At 44.9% G+C, this 24,344-nt stretch overlaps 1 protein-coding gene across 14 annotated transcripts in view; it reads left to right on the top strand.

Moving 5' to 3' along the window:
• The window catches only part of dph1 (diphthamide biosynthesis 1), a 745,916-nt gene that overhangs the window by 699,487 nt on the left and 22,085 nt on the right, over positions 1–24,344 (top strand). For 11 of the 14 annotated variants that reach the window (XM_069911783.1, XM_069911789.1, XM_069911788.1 and 8 more), the window contains 2 exons: positions 15,414–15,492; positions 19,425–19,559. The exons of 1 other annotated variant lie outside the window; for it this stretch is intronic. In XM_069911783.1, coding sequence (XP_069767884.1) covers positions 15,414–15,492; positions 19,425–19,559 — 214 coding nt within the window. Of the gene's footprint in view, positions 1–15,413; positions 15,493–19,424; positions 19,560–22,270; positions 22,374–24,344 lie in introns of those variants that run through there. 2 more of the 14 variants (XM_069911782.1, XM_069911785.1) reach the window with 2 other exon arrangements.

Here is a 24,344-nt window from a genome sequence, read left to right as displayed (position 1 = left end):
GTCACGTCTCCAGAATGGAGGACCATCGCCTTCCCAAGATCGTGTTATATGGCGAGCTCTCCACTGGCCACCGTGACAGAGGTGCACCAAAGAAAAGGTACAAGGACTGCCTAAAGAAATCTCTTGGTGCCTGCCACATTGACCACCGCCAGTGGGCTGATAACGCCTCAAACCGTGCATCTTGGCGCCTCACAGTTTGGCGGGCAGCAACCTCCTTTGAAGAAGATCGCAGAGCCCACCTCACTGACAAAAGGCAAAGGAGGAAAAACCCAACACCCAACCCCAACCAACCAATTTTCCCCTGCAACCGCTGCAACCGTGTCTGCCTGTCCCGCATCGGACTTGTCAGCCACAAACGAGCCTGCAGCTGACGTGGACTTTTACCCCCTCCATAAATCTTCGTCCGCGAAGCCAAGCCAAAGAAAGAGTTAGGATAAAGCTGAGGGGCCAGATCCGAAGGAGATCAGGTCCCTCAGCTCAGTGCCTCATGGAGCTGAAGCTGGCCTGGAGCTGGATGAGGAGTGAGAGAGGACAGGACCTTTACATCTGTTCTGCAACGCATCGGGGGTCCCGACCATCCCACTGCAGCCACAGCCAATAGATCCATGGGGGAGTGTCAGCCATCTGTCATGTTTTGGCTGAATAGTCACTCCTTGAATGCCTCCCGCCCCCCCCCCCAGCCCCCTTTTGCTCTGTGATATCCTAATCCCTACCAAGTGATTTGAACCTTTCCAAATGGCAGCAGCAAACCTCCATCTGACAATGTTGGTTCCAGCAAGATAGAGTGATCTTCTCACTTCCGCAGGTCTCATCTTTCCCTAAATCCCACCCACATTCCAACATTCCTGCCCACAGCATCCCTGCTCTTTAACCATTCTCCTCATTCCTAACTAGGTACAGTGGTCCCTACTTAACTGCAGATTTTCTTTCCATGATTTAAATTACCCACAGTCAACCACGGACCGAAATTATGAAATGGAAAGTTCCGGAAATAAACAATTCATAAGTTTTAAATTACGTGGCGTTCTGAGTAGCGTGATAAAATCTTGCACCGTCCACCTGATATGTGAATCATCCCTTTGTCTAGCGTATCCACACTGTATACTCTACGCACCCCTTAGTCACTTAATAGCCGTCTCAGTAATCAGACTGACTATATTACTTGCTCTTTTTTAAATTTATTTAAATTTAGACATACAGCTTGCTAACAGGCTATTTTGGTCCATGAGCCCGTGCGGCCCAGTTACACCCAATTGATCTACAGAATTGCTTATTGTCTTGTGCATCAAAGTACAGTGGACAGTTCTCTTTTGCGTGCTATACAGGCAAGTCAACTCTTACTCAAGTGTAACAGGTAGTATAATAATCTAACAAAAATGCAGGGCATAGTGTTAATCAGGAAAAGGGCATGATTTAGAGAAAAGTACAGTTTAACAATGCAGGGGCATCATCTTTTACAGATGAGAGGTTCATTTAAGAGCCTGATAACAGCAGGAAGGAAACAGTCCTTGAAACTGGAGGTTCAACTCATGCTGGTGTTGGAGAAGGACCTTTGAGAAGAGAGTGGCTGGGGGTGGGAAGGGATCCTTTATGTTGGTAGCTTTCTGTACGTTTAGTTGATGGAGGGGAGGTTGAGGCTGTCACGCAGACAAACAATCCCTCCAGGGCAGCACAGTTAGCAGAGCAGTTAACACAGTGCCAGCGATGTTCGAATCCCGCACTGTCTGTAAGGAGTTTGTAATGTCCTCCCTGTGTCTGCGTGTGTTTCCCCTGGGTACTCCGGTTTCCTCCCATTCTTCAAAATGCACAGGGTTTGTAGGTTTCTGGGGTATTTGGGTGGCACAGACTCATGGACCAGAAGGGCCTATAACCGTGCTGTTATAGCTAAATTATAAAAAATGTTAAATTACCAAAAAACCTTTCTGTGATCTGGTGCAAAGCAGTTTCCATCCCAAGCTGTGATGGAACCGAGCAGATTCCTCTATGGTGCCTCTATAAAAATAAGCAAAAAACCTTTGGGATTTCCGATGTTCCTTTGGAGCCAAAGGAAAGAAAGAACCATTGGTCATAGTGTCGAGGTTCAACAGAGAAGGCAATGCTCCCTAAAGGAAACGGACAGCATGCCCTTCCCTATTTGTGTTATCTAAAACAAATCCCCCAAACTCTTTAGGTTTAAGGTTTATGTTCGAGATACAGGGCGTCATGGTTAGCAGAGCAGTTACAGCACAACACTTTTACAGCACCAGCGATCAATACCTCCTTATCGCCGTTTATTTCTACGCAAAAATATCGCCTATGGCAAGGGTGGCCAAAGTGTCACAATAAACAGTGACAAGGAGGTCTCGTGAGACCTGGCCTTGGTGGCCGCCATATTGTATTTGGCGTCGTATAATTCTGAGCTAGTGGTAGGACGAGGAAAGAGGACGAGTGTACGGGGCGTGGAAGAACCAGGTTCCTTGTATGTTCAGAATAGTGCTGAGCAGGGGGGATGACGCCAACCCTGCCTGTATTTAATATGCGACTGCTGTTATATACCCCACTAGTTAAAATTCCCTGCTTATTTATTTTGCCCTTTTTTACAGAGGTGCTGGAGCGGCGCTCTGGAGACCTCCAGCAGCACTGCACCCCTGTATAAACCTCCATCAGGTCACTCCCTCAGCCTTTGATTTTCCAGAGAAAACAACCCAGGTTTGTCCAACCTCTCCTTATAGCTCATACCCTCTCATCCAGGCAGCACGTTAGCAATTGAGTGAAACACGAGTGTCTGCAGACACTCTATTCAGATTGTCGTAAAAACACAGGAGTGCTGGAGGTCTCAGGTATAGATTTTCCTCGGGCACCTGATGCGAACATTGTTGATGTATTTATTCAGTCTACAACATCCTCACAAAGGTTTAATATCGATTATTTATGATAAGTTGGTGGGTTTAAGACAAACCCCTTGAGCTAAAATTAAAAATGCCTGGGAACAGGATTTAAACCTCTCATTAACGGACAAAGTCTGGGATCTAATTCTTAAGCTAGTTAATACTACATCCTTATGTCCCCATCATTGCTTGTTACAATTTAAAGTTGAACTGTCAAAAGTCAAATTACCTCATATCTATTCAGATGTAAATTCTTGTTCTGATAAATGTAAGAGAGGAGAGGCTTCTTTAATTCATATGTTCTGGATGTTCCGTAGCCTTGAAAAATACTGGAGGGATGTGTTTCAAACTTTTATCTTTCATCATTAATGTAAATTTAGGACCAATCCTTTGGTTGCTCTTTTTGCTACAACCGGAGAGGATGATATTCTTTTAATTAAATGTTGAATTCTGTATTTTGGCCAGGCAAGCGATCTTGTTTAGATGGAAGGATGTTGCCCCACCCACTCATCCTCAATGGCCGAGGGACATTATGTCCTGTTTAAATGTAGAAAAGATCCGTGACTCAATTAATAATTCAAGTATAAGGGTTCAAATATTGTGGGGACCATTTCTGAATTATTTTCATAACCTCGAGACATATTATTTCCGAATTTTAATACTTGCTTCAGCAACGAAGTGCTTTCTTTCTTTAGTCATACAATGTGGGTGAGGGGATGGGGTTTAGAGCCACACTTTATGTGATAATTTTTTTTTTCTTTTTGGTGTATTTTTGTATTATCTTTGTGTTTTACAGTTTGTTGAGTTATTTAATTTGTCATTATTATTATGCATTTCATAACTGTTTTGTATATTCATGCTTATTTGTGAAAATCATAAAAATATTAAAAAGGAAAGAAATTCTGGAGGAACTCAGCAGGTCTTGCAGCGCCCATCGGAGGTAAATAGATATAACCGGAGTTTCAGGCCTGAGCCCCACTCCTCGTACCTTGAAGAAGGACTCAGGTCTGCAGCGCTGGGTTATGTATCTTTACCTTATATCCTGAGTTCCTTCAGCATTTCTGTGTTTTAATTAGCATTCTCCTCTGCACCCTATCCGAAGCCCCGACATCCTTCCTGTAACAGGGCAGCCAGAATTGCACAGAACGCAATGAAACTTGAAGGTCTGCAGACATTGTGATTGTAGTAAAAACTCACAGGCCTGAAACGTGGGTGATAGATCTTTACCTCCTATGGACGCTGCGAGACCGGCTGAGTTCCTCCAGCATTTCTGTGCATAAATGTAATGGCGTTAGAACTGAATCGTCACGCAAGCAATCACCATTTGGAGAGTGGTTGCCTGGATAAGTAACGTCGGGTAACAGAGTGGAAAGCGTTAACTACATGTGGAATGCTTCCAGACCACATCCATCCTGAGGGATTCCTCATGCTTCATTCCCTTCATCACCATTCACTAATAAGTTCATCCTATTGGAATTGCCATTGATTTTTTTTTACCAGAGTCTCTAATAAATTACCCAATTAAATGAGCCAGATATTGAAATTTGTTAAAAAAAAAACAGTGGCTTAAAGAGGAAGCAAATTAATTTAATAGTTGTCTTTTGTTTTTATTGCTTGGGTTGGAAGCAGTGATGTGATAACAACACACCCATGGGTTGTGGCCAGTTAATGGGCTGAAGGAGCTCCTCTGTGTTGTCAGCTTCTGCACTGGAGAACAAAGATCCTGAACATTTTTGGGTTTATTTTTTAGAATTTGGGCTGCTGATCACAAAAATCACCTTGAAATTTTCTTATCACACACCACTTTTTAGATATTGCCTATTTTGTGATTTCCTGTCATAGTTTAAGTCTACTTCAAGCATTCAAAACCATGAAATTCAACATTTCATTGAAAATTCATTTTCTGCATTCATACTTGGACTTTTTCCCTCCTGATCTTGGTGCCATCAGTGCACATTGTGTACAGTTTTTTTTTGTGTGCCACCAATAAGTGGTCATTTTGCCTCGCCTGCAGGGAAAAGAATCTCGGGGTTATATTTACTCTATTCAGTGATGTAAAGCCAATACAGCAAGCCTATTTTTGCTCAATCCCATATTTCCTTCTGTTGGAAGGGGCTACGTCTGCACGGGGATCTGCATTGAATGTTGGGAAGCGAAGCCCAAAATTAACACCTACAAGAGAAATGGGGTGAGAGAGCAGGATTCACTGTGTGGAAATCCTGCGATCGGCTCCATAGAACATAGAACCTTAGAGTACAGTATAGGCCCTTCAGCCCATGATGTTGTACTGACCCATATATACCTACCAACAAAAAAAAACGAAACTCTCCCGACCTCATAATCCTCTATTATTCTTTCATCTATATGCCTGTCTCTTAAATTCCCTCCATCACCACCCCTAGCAATGTATTCCAGGCACCCACAACTCTCTGACCCCCTGATATCTTCCCTAAAACCATCCTCCCTTCACTTTGTACAGATGTCCTCTCGTTTATATTTCCGTGTGTCCATGCGTCCATAGGGGCCCAGCTGTCCCTGTCTGATGAAATGGTACTTTAGATGATAATAAGAGAACGGGAAGACGTCTGCTCTTCTGTTCTCCAGACTTTTACAGTTCTCAGTGATGTTGTTCATTGTGCATTTGACACTGTATTCAATATAAAGGAGCCTTGAAAGATTTGGCACAGCTTGAGAACATGGTGGAATAATTAACACTGAGTGAAATCAAGTTCAGTCTTACAACAGTGTAAATGAATAAGAGACACCTTACACTTTAAAAAAAAACAATCCACTTAACTGGAATATACAGGCAGTTATTATGAAATCATGAATGTTGTCAAGATTAGTCAATACTTGAAGACGATATTTATCCAGTCCAATGAGAGGTCCCTGTAATGAACAAAATTGCTTTGCCTGAATTTGTTGCTGAGTGAATTATGCTCTTGTTTTTGAAACTATCACACTGTGTATTTCACAAATCACTCACGGGTCTGAACAAATTGTTGTTCATTCCGACAAAGGTCATTCCTCCACCCACTCACTTGGAACCATTTAGATCCTTCCTCCCCCTCCCCACCCAGATGACAACCCTCCAATTCCCATCACAGATCAATCTTTGTCAGGTGTTTTTGCCAGTAACCTTTGTATCTGGCAGATCGATAAGTGTTGACGATTACAGGACTTTTTGATGCAAGTCAAACAACTCTTGTACCCAAGAACATGTAATCATAGAATAATCCAGTCACACACATGCTTATCCATTCATATTCATGCACTCTCTCTCTCTCTCACACACACACAGAGTCTCATGCACAAGCTCATAACAATGGTGACACTTGTACAAGTTAATGACATGCAACAAATAACTTGGTGTCTGATTGTGCTGTTTAACTGGGCATAAAGGGGCTGATATAAAATAGCTCATGGTTGTCTCGTCCAGCCATTCTCAATGGGGCCCTTAAGGCCACCCTGGAGGCCACAACACATTTTAGAAAATGCCTTGTTTTCTTTTCATCTCGTGTAGCATAAATATGTTTTGATGTAGTCGGTAGAAGTATGGAAGAAACTGAAACTTGACTGCTTCACAGGGAAGGGGGCCCATAAACTTTGAGCAGAATCCTGGGTGTGTGGGGCATAGCCAGAAAAAAAGGCTGAGAATGGATCAGACATTGAACCCGTGGCAAGGCACAGGGCTGGCATGGCCCACTCTCAAAGGACTGCACTTGAGACTTGACATGGAATTGCAGGAGCTTGAGCCATCGAGTCTCTGCGACTGTTAAATTAATGTTCTGCGTCCGATTTCCCCTCATTTTACTTCAGTTCACCCTCTCATTCGCGCAATCTTTGTTTCTCAATTTTCTTTTCAAAAAAAGCCGTTGGGGTTTAATATAGTGACAACTCAGTTAATGATGCAAGGACTAGTGGTCTAAACCCATCACCAAGGGTAAGCAGTGGCCCTTGGAGAAGAATAAGGGAAGTAAGGGAGGTGAGTATGATTCTGTGCTTCGAAGCAGGCGAAGGCTGGTGGGATTAATTTAGGTTTGCTCCAGTAAAGGATGTGGGCCACCTAGCTCTCCTTCTGGCCTGCATGGTTTCCCAGAATTACACAGACGTGCTTTATTTGGACCAAATGTCAGCTATGATGTTCTCCCGCAGTTCTACCTGACATAAAAGCAATTTCTCTCCACTCACAAGTTGCGACTGGCAAGCACGTCAAGTAATATCCATCAGCTAACTTCAATACATCTTCTGGTTTCTTGTTGAAGGCACTGGCAAGCTATTAGATGTCAAACTGCAAACAGCTGCTTGGGCCTTTAACTCCCTGAGTACAGGCACCTTCTCCCAGACTGCTACCCCATTTGTGGATGCAGGCTCTCCTTATGATAACTTGTGCTCTGTTTCCTGTTGTAACTTGAATGAAAAAAATGAACAGCCTGCATTTACACAGCACCTCTCACAACTTCAAGAGTCCCTAAGTTTTCTTCTAGCCAAGCATTAACTCTCGAAGCCTCATCATGATCACAATTGAAGAATCATAGCAGCAAGTAAAGCACCAGAAAACCAGTCAGGTCAAGTTCAAGATGATTATCATCTCACTCCACCAAGATTGCATCAATCCGAACCAGAATCTCAGAAATGTGCTCTGAGTGTGATGTGGAGATTGGAACCTTTATCCACTCGGCCTGTCTCTGTACAAAGGTGAGATCTTTCTGGGAGGACCTGGGGGACCTTCTGAAAAAAATTACAAAGGTGGATTTTCCACAGGATCCGGAATTGTATCTTTTGGGAAACATTATGGACATAAGTTTTAAACTGTCCAAATACCAAATTCAGTTTATGAAGGTCGCCTTGTCATGTGGCAACTCCAAATATTACACAATGGAATACAGAGATACAGAGTTTGCATTTCCCTGGAGAAAATCACGTACAATTTAAGGAGGAAATATGGCTCATTTGTTAGGGTGTGGCAGCCTTATCTGGAGCACATTAGTGCTAAATAGAAGAAAGGTAAAAATCCGTACTAATAGTGGAATGAGTGAGATAAGTGGGTCGTGGCGCAGATGATGTGGTTTTGTTCACTCTGGGTTTATATTTGGTTTCTTTAAAGGTCAGTGACTCTAGATTTTTGGATCTTTATGTTTATTTAATTTACATAATCTTTTCCTTATGGTATTAGGGTATGGGGGGGAAAGGAGAGGGGTGGTGGGGAAAAATGGACTCTGAATGTAATATATCATGTTGAAAAAGATTGTACTGTTTTGGATTTGTGTGAGTCTTGGAAAATCAAAACTAAAATATTTTTTAAAAAGTTTATCATCATCTCACTGTATCTATACAACCAGACAAAAGAGTTTCCCTGAATTACAATGCATGCACACAGCAGATAATAATCACGAATACAGCAAAACCCCTGCTATCCGGCACCTATAGGGATTGGTAGTTGCTGGATAAGTGAATTTTCCGGTTGTGTGAGATTGTGCTTTGCATGGATTGGAAAACAAACGGTGAGGTGCGCCAACTTTAAACCTCCATTTTTTTTAACCTATTTCTTTTCCACAATTTTTGCTGGTTGCTTGAGTTTTTACTGTATACATAAAGATAAAATATAAAATAAATATTTTGGAATAATTCACTCATTTCATTTATAAGTGATTTTCAAGAGGTCGCAGGATACTGTTCATCAATTTTCCAGCATGGGAAGAAGCTAGTTCTAAGCCCAGCAGTCCTGATTTTGATTATCGTGTACCTCCTTCTTGATGATAGTGGTCCAAGATCTTGTGCAATGGATGGTAATTCTTGGAGCCCCATTTAAGCGACACTCCCAGTGAATGTTGTCAAATACTTGTGCGATAATTGAATTGTTGATTGCCATGTGCACAGAGGTACAGTGAAAAGTCTTGTTTGGTGTGCCATGCAGGAACTCACAAAAACTCACCACACTCGTTTTGGATCCGAATGAAAAGTTGACCAAAATCAGTAACAATCTAGGACTTTTCTCTTTGGAGCGAAGAAGGGTGAGAGGTGACTTCAAAGTGGCCTACAAAATTCTGAGAGGCATAGGTAAGGAAGAGAGCCAGTGTCTTTTTCCCAGGACAGGAGTAGCAAACACCAGAGGACATCTATACAAAGTGAAGGGAGGAAAGTCTGGGGGAGACATGAGAGAGGTGGGTGCCTGGAATGCATTGCCAGGGGGTGGTGGTGGAACAATAGGGGCAGTTATGAGACTCAGAGCCCACCTCATTGACAAAAGACAAAGGAGGAAAAACCCAACACCCAACCCCAACCAAGCAATTTTCCCTTGCAACCACTGCAACCGTGTCTGCCTGTCCCGCATCAGACTTGTCAGCCACAAACAAGCCCGCAGCTGACGTGGATATTACCCCTCCATTAATCTTCGTCCGCGAAGCCAAGCCAAAGAAAGAAAGACAGGCATATGGATGAAATAAAAATCGAGGGTTAAAGGTCAGGAGGGTTTACATTTTTTTTAGTAGGAATATATAGGTTGGCACAACTTCAAGGGTTGAAAGGGCCTGTACTGTTCTGTGGTCTATGATACAGATCCTTGAATCTGTTTATTGGTATTAGCGATTGCACAATGATTGGACGTCAGAGTTCCTTACCTGCTAACTCTGTTGGAGGATATGATATGGTCGCTCCAAGATGTTTTGGACCTTGGATTAGTCTCACATTCAAACTGCAGCTTCTCCCTCACACAAACTGTGAGAGTATTAGCCCAGATTATGTGACTTTGGGATTTAAAACCACTGTCTTCTGTCTCTGATACCAGGCTGACCCTCCACGACATTGTTTATCCCAGAACAATGGAGTAAAACACGAAAGTCTGCAAATACTATGGTTGAACTAAAGACACAATGCCGGAGAAATTCAGCAGGTCAAACAGTGGACTTTATGTAACAAAGATACATAACCAACATTTTGGGCAAGGTATGAGCAAAATGTAGACAGGCACCCGAATAGTCGATGTACCTTTGGAATATAACCTGTTGAGTTTCTCCAGCATTGTGTTTTTCCATTTTAGAGAAGCCATGTCTGTGGGACTGTGCTTCTCCCGCTACCCTTCCCCCCAACCCCACCACCACCATTTTGTTCAGGCCCGAAACACTGGTTATGTTTCTTTGCTACATAAACAGTTTGACCCGCTGAATTTCTCCAGCATTGTGTTTTTATTTATTCCAGAACAATTATCATGTAAGAAAAGCAGATTATATGATTGTATTTTCATTTTTGTGGATTCTGAAATACAGAGAATGGATGCCGTGTTATTTATTTTGCAACAGTAATTCACCTCACTAGAACTGTCAGATCATATATGTAATTTCACCTAATCTTTATTCTTCTGGATAAAGATATAGGAGCAGAAGGAGGCCTTTCGCCCCTTTGAATACATTCCACCATTCTCCCACTTAGCCCCATTCCCCTACCTTCTCCCCATAATTTTTGATACCCCTACTATTTAGATACCTTGCAATCACTTCCTTAAATACACCCAATGACTTGACCTCCACAGCCGCCCATGGTAGCAAATTCCACTCCCTGGCTAAAGAAATTCTTCCACATCTCTTGGGCGCCTTTCATCCTGAAGTTTTACCGTCATGTCCTTGACATTTCTACCATGCTTCATCTACTCAAAATGCTCATGTCTATGAGGGTCCCCTCATTCTTTTGAACTCCAAGGAGTACAGTCCAAGAGCCGTCAAACATTCCTCATGCAAATCCATTCATTCCAGGACTCATTCTTGTGAATCTTCTCTGAAGCCTCTCCAATGCCAGCACATCCTTCTTAAATAAGCCCAAAACTACTCCAAGTGAGGCCTCACCAGTGCCTTATAAAGCCTCAACATCACATCCCTGCTGTTACCTCCTGGTCCTCTAGATATAAATATCAACATTGTATTCACCTTTTTCACCACCAACTCAACCTGGAGTTTGACCTTTATCCTGCACAAGGACTCCCAAGTCCCTTTGCACCTTCCAAATTTTGAATAATCTCCCCGAAATGTCAACTGACCATTTCTACTCTGACCTGCTGAGTTCCTCCAGCGATTCTTTGTTTGCTCTTTCTTTTTAATGTGTTCACATGATGCTGAAACCTCGACTGATATCTCAAACCCGCTGTGAGGTCTGAACCCCTGGCTGAATGCCATTGATGGTGTCAACCAAACAAGGAGATGGGCTGTTTAGGCAGTGCATGGTTCGTGTGTAACTGTACTTCACTTTTGATTACTCTGGATGATGGTTAAATCACACAGGAACAAGGCGAACATGACTCCATGTCATCAGTGTGTGACACTTGCAGCTTTTTGTTTTGTTCAATTATTTTGTGTAACCTGAATAGAGAACTCATGCTTTCTGTTAATTAACAGCACAGTTTCAATCAATATTCGGTCAGCCCTTTCACTCAACCCTCCCCAACCTGATAGTTCAGAGTGCTCGAACAGATCTATTTGCCACTGTCAGATTGTTTCACATTCTGAAGCCATCCAAGGTACAAGCTTCTGACAGCACTGACTTAGAAGAACGTTAGACAAATGTTTGTATTGCTTATTGATCTCTGTAAATCTCAGCAATTTAGTCTTGGCCTCTGGGCAGTCAGGTGCAACCTGGTTCTTGGCCAGTCAGTCCTAACCTGGTGTCCAGGCAATGTGTCAAGGCCAGCTACTCAGACGCAGGGTATGCCTGTCCTGGGCTGTCGCGCGCCCAGACATTCGTCATGTCTCAGTGAGAGACGAAAGACGGCAGACATTGAAAAGTGAAGCAGCGGATCGTGTGCTGGACAAGGTCAGCAGGCCAAACTGCGTCCGTGGGAGAAATAGAATGCTCATTGAGATTTAATTCCAGAAATGAGGAGAGTTTGAAAGCTCTTGGCCTGAGTTTGTTGGAATTTAGGAGAACGAGGGGGGATCTCACTGAAACATTTTGAATGTTGAATGGCATGGACAGAGTGGATGTAGAAAGGTTGTTTGCTGTGGAGGGAGAGTCTGGGACAAGAGAGAACAACTTCAGGATTGAAGGGCTTTCGCTTAGAACAGAGATGCGGAGGAAATTCTTCAGTCAGAGGGAGGTGAATCTGTGGAATTTGCTGCCGCAGGTGGTTGTGGAGGCCAAGTCATTGGGTGTATTTAAGACAGAGTTTAATGGGTTCTTGATTAGCCAGGGCATCAGAGGTTATGGGGAGAAGGCCGGGCAGTGGGGCTGAGTGGGAAAATAGATCAGGTCATGATGGGCTGAATAGCCTATTTTTGTTCCTTGGTCTTATGGTCTTAATGAATGGGTCTGACCTGAAATGTTGACCATTCGTTTGTCACCCAGTGCCAGGACATCTGTTCTCCCATAGTCTGCCCAAATGCTGTGTCCTCTCCTGGCTGTCTTGTCATTTATCCAATTGCCAGCTCATCCATTGTTTCTTGGTGCTTGGAGAGACCGCTTTAACCAGGTACCTGTGCTGCCTGCAATGACCTGTGTTCTGAAATTACCTAGATCCAAAAAGATACTCTGTAAAAACACAGAAATACTGGAGGAACTTACCAGGTCTTGCAGCGTCCATATCAGGTCAAGATTTATTACTAATGTTTCGGGCCTGATCACTTAAGGGCTCAGTAATATATATTTTCCTCCTATGGACGCTGCGAGACTTCCTGAGTTCCTCCAGCATTTTGGTGTTTTTACTACAATCACAGTATCTGCAGACTTTTGTGGTTTACTCCCAGACAGTGTGACAGAGTCTGATGTGTGCACAGTTGCAATGAGCTGCGTCATTGAATTAAGATCACTGGTGCTCAAACGTGTGTAGAAACTCACTGACATAGGGTGCACACTAAGTCAGTTTCCAGCCATGTACTGCCATTTGACCCTGACATTGCACATGCTCAGGGAGCAGCACTGAAGTGAATCCAAGCAATTGATTCATTTATCAATCGTTTCTTCACTCCTAATCAACTAATGTCTACTTTGCCACAAGTGCCACTGGGCAGAGATCGAACCAAGGTCTGAGATATCCCTCTCATTCTGATTCCACCTCTCTCCCCCTCTCCCTCTGCTTCTCCAACTTCTTCTTGAACACCTCTATTTCTCCCTCTCTTCCTCTCTTTCCCTCTCCCCTTCTCTCCTCTCTTTTTCCTTCAACACCTCTCCACTCCCTTTTTTCCCCTTTCACCCCTCTCCCTTCCTACCTCTTTCCCCTCTCCCTTTCTCCTACTCCCTTTCCTCTCTCCCCCTGCCCCTTTTACACATTTTCCTCCCCTTCTCTTCCCTCTCTCCCCTCTCCTCTCCCTCCTTGCCCATTTCTCTCCTCCCTCCCTCCTCTCCCCTCACGGCCTCTCCCCTCTCCCCCACTGTCCCCCAATCATTTCAGTCCTGAGCATCATGAACATGTAGTATCTGGAAGGATGGACAAAGGGTTGGACACTCAGACATTCTGGAATGTGCTGCCTCTGCTGTTCTGAATGAGACTTGTCTCCGAAGCTGCAGCAGGGCTGCTGTCCATGGTGCTACACACGAGCAGTCTAATTAATGGGAAGGAAAAAGGAGTGACCTGAATAGAATAAAACATTCTGAAAGCAATGCAAAAGGCTGAAAGGAACAAGATGGACTCCTTTGACCCATTGCTGAAGCGGAGACAAGCATATTCTTTATTAATCAGTCGGGAAAGGACATTGTGGGATTGAAAGTGGCTTCTGCAACAGATAACAAGGTCAGGTAGTGACCTTAATTTTGTAAATGGACTTCTCTGGAGCTCAACCTGGGCTAGATTTGACAGAGCTTATAACAATCTGAATGAAGGCTAAAAGGATGAGATGGGGAGATGGAAGGTACAGGGTCAAACTTTCTGGAATTCTGGGTCACGGAAAGTAAGTAGAAGCCAGGAATGTGGAAGAAAAATAAAACCCAATGCTGGAGAAACTCAGCAGGTCAAACAGTGGACTTCATGTAGCAAAGATAAAGATACATCACCAACATTTTGAGCTTGGGGAAGGGGGGATGGATCTGTGAATGGAGAGAGAAGGGGGTGGAGACCTGGAGGAAAGGAGGCAGAGGGATGAGGAAGAGATGGAGAATGGGTAGGCTAGAAGAATCTGGAGAAATCAACATTAATGACATTCACTTGGAGAGTGTGCAGATGGAAAATAAGGTGTTTCTCCTTCAATTTATATGTGGCCTTGGTTTGGCAGTGTCTGAGGCCATGGTCAGACATTTCGGCATAGGCGTGGGGCACAGAGTTGAAATGGTTGTCCACTGGGAGATACCTGAGACTGATGTAAAGTGCTCAGTGAAGCAATATCCCAGTCTGTGTCAAATCCTTCGGGGGCCTGCCTACATTTTGCTCATAAGGTCACAAGCCCAAAACGTTGGTTATGTATCTTTATCTCTGTTTGACCTGCTGAGTTTCTCCAGCTTTGTGTTTTTACTTCAACCACGGGGTCTGCAGACTTTCCTGTTTCACTTTGGAACGTGGAAGAGATGGGCTTTGTCTAGGCACCAGGGTAGCCCAGCTGGCAGAGACACTGCCTCACATCTCCACCGATCCAAGTTCAATCCTGACTGCCGGTGCGGCCCATGCACGTTCTTCCTGTGACCCCGTGAGCTTCCTGGGGTGCTCCGGCTTCCACCCACATCACCAAGGTTCATTGGCCACTGTCGATTGTCCTCGGTGTATCGGTGAGTGGTGGAATCTGGGAGCAGTTGGCAGAGATGGAAGGAGAAGAGGATGTAGGGAGCATTAGTATGAGGGCATTGCTCAGCGAGCTGGCATAGACTTGAAAGGTTGAATGGAAACATCTATAGGGAACGTAGCTGTCGGAGAGCAGCAGCAATCATCAAGGATCCACACCACCCAGCACATGCTCTGTTCTCACTGCTGCCATCAGGAAAGAGGTCTAGGTGCCACAAAACTCACACCACCAGGTTCAGGAACAGCTGCTCCCCCTCCACCATCAGACTCCTCAACAACAAACTATTTAAGGACTCTTACATTTACACTTCATTGATTTTTTTTCTCTCTCTGTATTGCACAGTCAGTTTGTTTACATTTCTTTATTTGTTTAATTGTGTACAGTTTATCACGACTAATAAGAGGTAATTCTGCCTCGCCTGCAGGAAAATGAATCTCATGGTTGTATGTGATGTCATGTACTGCACTTGACCCCTTGCACTTCTCCAACTCCATGCACCCACCATCAAGGAGCCTTCAGCTCCCAAGCTCCTCATCACTGAACACATTACGCACAACCTGAAGGAAATATTTGTACATTGATCCTAATTCCTCCTTGGTGTCAAATTTTAGTTGATTAAAATGCAAACGTCTTGAGACATTTTGCAACATTAAAGCCCCTTCATAAACGTAGATTGTTATTGGAGTTGCGATTTAATTTGTTACTGTTAATAAAGGCCCCTGTCTTATTAGATTGCGTTGGAATGTTTCACTGAGCCACAGGCACCGCTTGAATGTTAGCTGTTGTTGGCTGTGGGAATATATCAGAGCTTTGCTGACAAGGCATTATTCAATGTGGGGTTGTGTCCTTCTTCTAGGTGGGTCCAGGTTGCCTGTCCGAGACTTTCCATCGACTGGGGGACGGCTTTTTCCAAACCCCTGCTCACCCCCTTTGAGGTAGGTGCTCAGCTGCCAAACAGGAACGCGCAACCTTTGGGGCGATGGAAACAGTCAGGGGTGAAGAAGATGGGTGCTTGAGTGGCCATGGTTGCCATGGAGAACCAGGCAATGAATGGATCCCACGCAGATTCAATGGGACAACTGTCACCCCCTAACTGTTCCAAATCAGATAAGAACTGAAGGGCATGGGTTAAAGGTGACATCAGGATGACGTGATTAGTGTGACACTGATATAGCATCATTGACCTGGGTTCAAATTCAGCACTGTCCATAAGGAGCTTGTACGTTCTCCCCGTGTCTGCATGGGTCTCCTCCAAATACCCGGTTTTTCCCACCCTTCAAAACGGACCGGAGGGTTGTAGTTCATTTGGGTGTAATTGGGTGGCATGGGCTTGTGAGCCGAAAAAGCCTGTTACTGTGTTGGATGTCTAAAAAAAAATTCAGAGAGCTTGTTCACACAGAGAGTGGTTGGAGATCGAGCTGCAGGGTGAAGCTCCATCTTGGCATCCACGAGAAATTTTGACAGGAAGGGGTGTGGAGAGCTCTGGTCCGAGTACAGGTCACTGGGACTAGGCAGGAAATAGTTTGGCACAGACCAGAAGGGCCTGTTTCTGTGCTGTTGTGTTTCATTTTGGGATGTCGCAGGTTCACAAATTCACGATAAAGGAGCAGAAGTAGGGGCATCGGCCTATCGAGTGTGCTCCGCCATCTGATCATGAGCTGATCCATCCTCTCACTCAGCCCCACTCCTCGGCTTTCTTCCCATAACCCAAGGCCCTGACTGAGCAAATACCTGTCAATCTCACCCAACGACCTCACTCCCACAGCCTCATGACCCTCTGGCTAAAGAAATTTCTCAGCATCTCTGTTTTAAATTGACGCCCTTTTATCCTGAAGTTGTGGCCTCTTGTCCTAGAATCCCCTACCACGACTGAGGTTGCAAGGTGGTGTACCAGAAGATCCTGTCATGGACCCTAGTGAAGGTACTCAGACGTCCACCACGTTACCATCCGAAAAGTGAAAAAGAACAACAGGGTCTTCCAGTGTAGGCTCAGTGTTTCCAACAGGGTTTTGAAGCTGACAAGAGGCAGATAATCGATCAGTAGAGGCTGCTTATCCCTGGAAGGATTCATTTCAAGTCAGATTCAGGTTCATTGCTTTCACCCCACAGCTATTAGTAACCCCAATCAACGATGAGCTCTGGTGAACCGGGTGTGACATGTGCACGTTTATTGCTATATAAATTAAGAGGGAGTGTAACAACAGTGGAGGGTATTCAGAGGCTTTTAGGGGGATGAAGACGAACCACGAGATGAATCATTAAGCAGTCCTCCTTCTCGATATGTCAAAATAGAAAGCAAGAGATTCTTAAATGAAAGATTTATTGTTATTATGTGCTCATTACCTAGTAAAAGCCAACATTTAAAATTTAGACATACAGCATGGTAACAGGTCCTTCTGGCCCACAAGCCCGTGTCGTAAAATTGCACCCCCATTACGTTTTGGAGGGTGGGAGGAAACCAGAGTCCCAGGGAAAACCCACGCAGACACAGGGAGGGTGTACAAACTCTTGACAGGCAGTGCTGGGATTGAACCCCAGTCGCGTTGCGTTAACTGCTACACTAATATATAGCTGCAACAAGTAATTAGGAAAGTAAATGTTATGTTTCTTTTATTACAAAAGTATTAGAATCGAGGGATAGGATCATAGAATGGTACAGTACAGGAACAGGTCCTTCCCCCCCCCCCCCCCCCCCCCACCACCTCCACACGTGTCTGTTCTGAACTCAGTGCCCAAGTTAAAATAAAACTCTGGACAGATGCTGGGATCTGGTGTAGTGCACAAGATTGCCGGAGAAACTCGGCAGGTCACGAAGTAACCATAGGAAGTAAAAGGCAGTCAACGATTTGGGCCCGAGCCCTTCTATTGCAAAAGTGCTGGAGAAACCCATCAAGCCCTCCCTCGTTCATTGACCACCTCATGCGTTCGTCGTGGTTGCCAGCCAGTTGGAATGCAAGCACGTGCTGCGTTTTGTGATTGAATGATTCTTGCCTGTTGGTCAAGTTGCCCTTTATTTTCCCTGCATGAAGAAAAGAGTAAAATAATTGTAAAAGAATTATTTCTTAAAAGCATTTTTTTAATTGGGCTTGTGATTTTGCTGCACTATCCTGGAGCTTAATCTAAAATTCCTGAAGCCTTCAGAGCAATTCTTGTTCCGAGGCCCAGTTCTTAGGCCCCACGAAGCCTGTGCACTCCAGCGTTATTACAGTAACCAATGCAGGCCTCTGGCACTCAGTGATGCAGGAGCAAATGTGTTCCACCGGGATACCAAGAGAAGGAAAGACATATATGTTTTATTTTTTAAAAATTCACTTCGAAGCAAGCGACGGCTAAAGAAAGATCAAATTCCATTGAGTTTCATGATCTTAATGAGCAAACAAGGGGATTGATTGTTAAATAATGTGGGGGGGGGGGAGAAAAAATACAATTGTAATTTATAACAAACAATTGATAATTAAACTTTAAACACACACATAGAGGAAACAAAATAAAAAGATGATATATATCATTTTTCAGGTTGAGGCTATCTGTAAAAGGTCCCCGACAGGAATTCAGGTCATTCATTATATCTATTGCCTGCGCTGTTTAAAATTAAAGGTCAAACAGGAAGTCCTGATCCACTCAGATCAGGATCATAAATCCTTGATACTGACACCGAGCTCACGTCGCTTCTCATGACACACAAGGGCCAACGATCCTTCCGCTGAGCTTAAGCCTGCAGCAGACACCCAAAACCATGGTCTTGCTGGGCCAGAGGTCTGGGTCGCCATTTGAGTCTTGAGTCAGTATACTCAGCACAAGAATGGAATGTAGAAAATGGGAGCAGGAGCAGGTTATCGGGTGTACTCTCCCTCTCACTTTCTACCCTCCCACCTGTATCACCTCTCAGCCAATGCTCCTTCCCCTTCCCCTGACTCCCTCTCCTCCTCCTTCCACCGCCCCCCCTTTATCCTTTTTATTCAGGCCATTACCTGTTTTTCTGACAAAGGGCTCAGGCCCAAAATTCTATTGAGGTCGACAAGATTATGAGAGGCATAGATAAGGTAGACAGGCAGCATCTTTTTTTTCCCAGGGAAGGAATAGCAAACACCAGAGGACATCTGTACAAAGTGAGGGGAGGAAAATTTAGGGGAGACAGTGAGTTGTGGGTACCTGGAATGCATTGCTGGGGTGGTGGTGGAGGCTGGGCATTTAGGAGACTCAGACAGGCACATGGATGGAAGAAAAATAGAGGTGTATGAGGGTTTTGTTTTTTTCTTGGGTCAGCACATCATTGTGGGCTGAAGGGCCTGTACAGTGTTCTATGTTCTAAATGCCCCATGGCCTTTTACTTCCTGTGGAAGCAGCATGGCCTGCTGAGTTTCTCCAGCACTTTGGAGTACAGCTTTGAATCTAGCGTCGGTTGGTTTAATGCTCTCTGGCTTGTCAAGCCTGCTCCGTTATTCTACGAGATCATGGCTGGTCTGGCCCAGGGGTGCAGTGCTAATATTTTAGGTGCTGGAGCTCACCATAAACGGTGACGAGGAGGTGCCGGAGCCGTCCCATGAGGTGCCTGGAGCGGCCCCATGATGGAGCTCTGGCGGTGGCTTGGCCAACCCACCTGCTCCCCTTCACCCCTCACTCCGCCACGAAGCAGGCACTTTGTGCTCTCTGTTTCCACCTCTTGGGTTGGCCCAAGGACACCCGGGAAATAATTGAAGCCCATGAAGAGGTGGCCAGTGGAGTCCTGGAGCAGGCAGATTGGGGATGGGGATAATACAGGGGGATAGGCCATCGAAGTGGTGAGTGGGTGGTATGGTTTCTTTGACCTGATGCATCCCCTGTTATTGCCGGCCCACCACATCTTGTTGTCCACCCTCTATAATAGGCGACTGTAGCACTGAAGAAGGTGGAGTGGCAACAGCGTTACCCAATGGATTTCTACGCCAGCCACTCGCTGGGGCCGTGGACCGTGAACCACGAGAACCACAAGCCCCCGAGGAGGGAAAGTAAAACTGCAGAGGTGAGTTGGGGTATCTGATGGTCGGGTTGAGTAGCTGTGGGGAGGCCTGATGTGAGACAGGTGTGCCTGGAAGGGAGCTAAGGATCCGGTATTCCTCAGGTCAGGGCAGCATGACCATGAGTGTGGAACAGACGTGCGCGTGGGTGTGGCACAGTCATTTCACTGAGTGTGACACAGACTTAACTCCAGGTGTGACACAGATATGACCCCATGTGACAAGGATCTGACTTGCATAGCGGATCTTCTGCCTCTCTGGGGTTGAGGGTCAGGGTGGGTGTGGTGATACCCCTGTTAGACCCAGGGCCTCAGCACCATCATCCTAGGTCCAATCCTGACCTCCGGTGCTGTCTGTGTGGAGTTTGCACATTCTGGGTGCCTTGCATTTCTATAGCACCACAGTGGGCAGCCCCGTGACGCAGACAGTCGACTACAGCCTTGCACTGGCAGAGACCAGGTTTAGGCCCCACCCCTGGGTGCTGATTGTGTGGAGTTTGCTCGTCCTCCCCTGTGTCTGCGTGAGTTACCTCTGGGTTCATGAGCATGCTGAGTCAGAGCTTCTAGAGAGGGCCTATCACCTGTCGACACAAACTCCTCAGCTGCAGGCTCTGACTCACCACACAACCTGCATTCACAATGTGACACATGATCTGCTGGGGAAACTCAGCAGGTCAAGAGGCATCAGTCAGAGAGAATAAGCGGCCAACGGTTTGAGCCAAAACCCCTTATCCCGTCTAGCTAAAGAGGCTGGGGAGCTAAAGAAAGGAAGTTGAGGATGATGGGCCCATCGAGAGGCCGGGGAGGGGAAGGAAAAGGGAGAAGAGGGCGACACGGTACGTGCAGCGTTGTTACAGCAACAGTGGCCCAGGTTTGAATCCAGCACTGTCTGCAAGGACTTTGTGCCTTTTCCCCGTGTCAGCGTGGGTTTCCTCCGGGCGCTCTGGTTTCCTCCCACGTTCCAAAGACGTACAGGGTTAGTAGGTTAATTGGGTGGCATGGGCTCATGGCTGGAAGAACCTGTGCTGTTTGTCTAAATTTAAATTTACAGATGGATCAGGGAAATTGAGTGGGGGGGTTTAGAAAACAAGAAGGAGGTGCTGGAAATAGGAGATGCCATCTGGCTGGAGATAACCAGGACGATGTACACATTGTTGAAAGCTCCACTTCCTTCTTTCCATGATCCGCTGTCCTCCGCTGTCAGAGTGTATCTTGCCATTTCTTCCAATCACCTCCCAGCTTCTTTCCTGTTAAAATAATTTTATTGAGTTTAACATATTAATCTTACATATAGTCTACTAATGTAGCAAAAAAACCATTTCATATCATATAAATATTACAAATTAATATAAATGTAATTCAAATCCATCCCTAATTGTTGATTAAACATTATTTCTTAAAAAAAATAATTCTGGATAGAAACCAAATGAGTTACAATATAGAAACTGTTGGTCATAACACAAAGTAATATCTGTTTAATGTGATACTATTATCTAGGACAAACCTAATTAAACCTGTATATAATCCATTCATCTAAAAAAAGGAATAAAAAGACAAAAAATAATAATCTTAGCTTCTTACACCATAGCATTTCTTCCAACACCCGCCGTCCCCCACGCACCTTCCTGCTGCCTGCTAGCTCGTAATCCTCTCCTCTCCCACCCTCCCATCCCAGCCTTCCACCCTTGTTCTTCCCATTTCTGATGAAGGGTCTTTGGTCCGAAGTCGCCGACTCTCTGTCGCTCTCTGCGGACGCTGCCTGACCCGCTATATTCCTTTGCCAATTTTGTGCTCACATACACTGTGACATTTACCATAGATCGGGCCAATTGATCGTCATTGGATGAAATAATGCACTGCTCTTGAGTCACAGATCTGCAGTCCAGAGGACTTCTATGAATAAGCCATTATCATTCATTACAGGCTTGGCGCCAGAACAAGTGTTAGAGGAGGGCATTAGGTCGTAAACCTACTCAGTTGAGGGGGGCATGGGGGGTGCTGGCAGCAGCCTCCCTGCCCATGTGGGGCATAGTCTGACAGTCGTAAACCCACTCAGCATGGGGAGGTGGCCTACCTGTCGAGCAGATGTAAACCTCCTCCTTCCCTCTGACGTAGCAGCCAAAAGCGCTGCTTTTATTGCGTGGAGAGTCACTAGCGTGCATCAAGCTGGACGCAGGTGGGGGTGATGGCCGTGAGCGTTTGGGGGACACACCACCTCGCAAGGAGGGAGTAATGCCACGAATACCCTCCCCCCACCACCTTGGCGCCGACCGTGATTCATTAGATTTGGGATGAGGGATGGGCCTCCATCATCCTGTTATCCATGACATTGTTACCGCATTATTTAGCTGTTATATTATCACAGAAAGCAGTTTGGAATTAAATGAACTATTCAGAAATCATTTTCAAATATTTTATTTAGCGTCAGATGAGCTGACGATGCTGTACTCCGATTATGCTTGCCACACTTAGTGGCAATTTATCAACAGCCTCAGTTACTGCACTGATTGGGTTTGGGGGCAAATTGGATCAGGAGCTGAGAGAGTGGGAGGACCGGACTGATATTTATATGCCTCTGAAGACTTTGTGCATGCTGTTGTTCATTAGGAACAGGCTATTTAGCCTCTTGACTCGAGACTGATCTATATTGTAAGCATGTTTACTGATATAACACTGAGTACGAAGCACGGATACACAGAAATTTTTACATGCTGCAGAGAAAAGGGACGCAAGATGTATCAACGACAGAACAAATGAAAATGACCACAACTTGAAGCTTCATTTCTCTGAAAATATATCCACCTCGGCCATGTAAGAAAAATAAATTCCTTTCAGAATCTTGTGAGGATAAAAGTTCCAGATTTTCACAACCTCCTGTTAAAAATGGTTTTCTGACAGCTGTGTGCTGATATGGCCTAAATGAGACCATTTTCACAAAAGACTGCTGTTGTCAAGATGATGGTCTTTAAGATACCTTCCACTTTCCCTTCTCTCGGGTGTAATTCCACAGCTTTGCACCTTTCTACTATAAAATCCTTGTTATCCGGAATTCAAGCAAACAGCAAAAAACAAATCGTGGAAAATAAACTGGTAAAAAGGTTTAAAATTGGCGCCCCCAAGCAGTTATTTTCACCAATCAAGCAACATGCAATCAAAACAACCAGGAAATTCACTGATCCAGCCTCTACCGTTCCCCATAGGTGCCAGATACTGGGGGTTTTAGTGCACAAGGCCTTTCTGAACTTCAGGATGCATTAAGAGCCATGTGGTAACTGTTGTTAAAGTACAAAATAAACAGCAGAGAACTTCTGCGGCTTCACTTTGAACAAACCCAGTCCTGCACAGTAACACATTCCAGCAAGGTTCACATGACAGTGATCGAGCTTGACAACTCAGGCCACTAAATTCGATTGTGGAACCCCATCTCGCACAAGCACAGTCAGACTTGATCCGAAAGGACTGGCGATGTCTCTGTCTCTAGAGTGCATCGCAATAAGGGGCAAGGCTTTCTGTTTTATCCTACTTAGTGTTTCAACTCTAGTGGTCAGTAAATGTGTCCTCACACTAAACTGAGAACTTCCTCACCTTTTCCCACCCTCTTAGCAGGTACTCAGTGATGAAGCTCTGAGGGCGGGTAACCACTTCTAAACATCAAAGGCTCGGCAAGCTTTTATGAAGTCAAGCCATATTGTCATCTGACTGCACCCGATGAAACAGTGTTGTCCAGTCCTTGGTTCAAAACATACGGACATACAACCAGACATAACTCACATAAAGACAAATGATACACGTGCAGGACAAGTATAGATTTTTATAAATAAATATTGTTTTCAGAACTATGAACATCTCAGGTAGTTAGTGTGGGCAATTTCTTTGGTTGTTCAGCATTCTCACTACCCGCGGGAACAAGCTGTTCCTCAGCCTGGTGGTACTGGCTCTGATCCTCTTGTATCTCTTCCCTGACAGGAGCAGCTGAAATACGCTGTGTGTGGAATGGGAGGGGTCCTCAACGAAGGTTCTGGGCGAGATAACCAATTTAATCCCCTCCGCCACCAAAAAGGGAGACGGTTCAGAAGCCTGATGTCCCGCAGCTCTAGGTTCAAGAACACTTTCTTTCTTGAACCTCCCTGTATGGTCCAGGTCCACCAATGGGCTGTCTACAATTTTGTAGTGTTTCTGGGTTTCTTACTTGAACTGAAACTGTATTTCTCTATCCCCTTATATTTATTTTTTCTCTTGAGTTCAAGATCAAGTTTAATATCATCTGATTATACATACACAACCCGATGAAACAGAGTCTCTCCAGACCATGGTGCCCGCACTACACACACAATACACAGTACATAATGATCACATAAACAATCCAACTAAAAATCTTTGGGATGATGTGGTATTTTAATTTATACTTATTATTTCTTAGTGTGAAACTGTAGCAATTAAATTATACTTATGTGTATAACAATACCGGGAGACACAGTTAGCGTGGCTGTTAACACAGCGGTGCTACAGCACAAGCAATCAGGACCAAGATTCGAACCCTGTACCGTCTGTAAGGAGTTTCTACGTTCTCCCCTTGTCTGCGTGGGTTTCCTCCTGGAACTCTGGTTTCCTCCCACTCTTCAAAACATACCGGGGCTGTAGGCCAATTGGATGTAATTGGGTGGCACAGGATCGTGGTCTGGAAGGGCCTGTTACTGTGCTGTATGTCTGAAAAAAACTTCTCATCTCTATACAACTTCTCCACTTCCACCAGCCGCTCCGTTAGCATGAGGTTTTACAAATTTGTCCTAA

The sequence above is a fragment of the Narcine bancroftii genome, chromosome 14 (genome assembly GCF_036971445.1).
Source record: "Narcine bancroftii isolate sNarBan1 chromosome 14, sNarBan1.hap1, whole genome shotgun sequence".
NCBI lineage: Eukaryota > Metazoa > Chordata > Chondrichthyes > Torpediniformes > Narcinidae > Narcine > Narcine bancroftii.
Note: the sequence above shows the minus strand (reverse complement) of the source record. Positions and strands in the feature narration are given on the sequence as shown.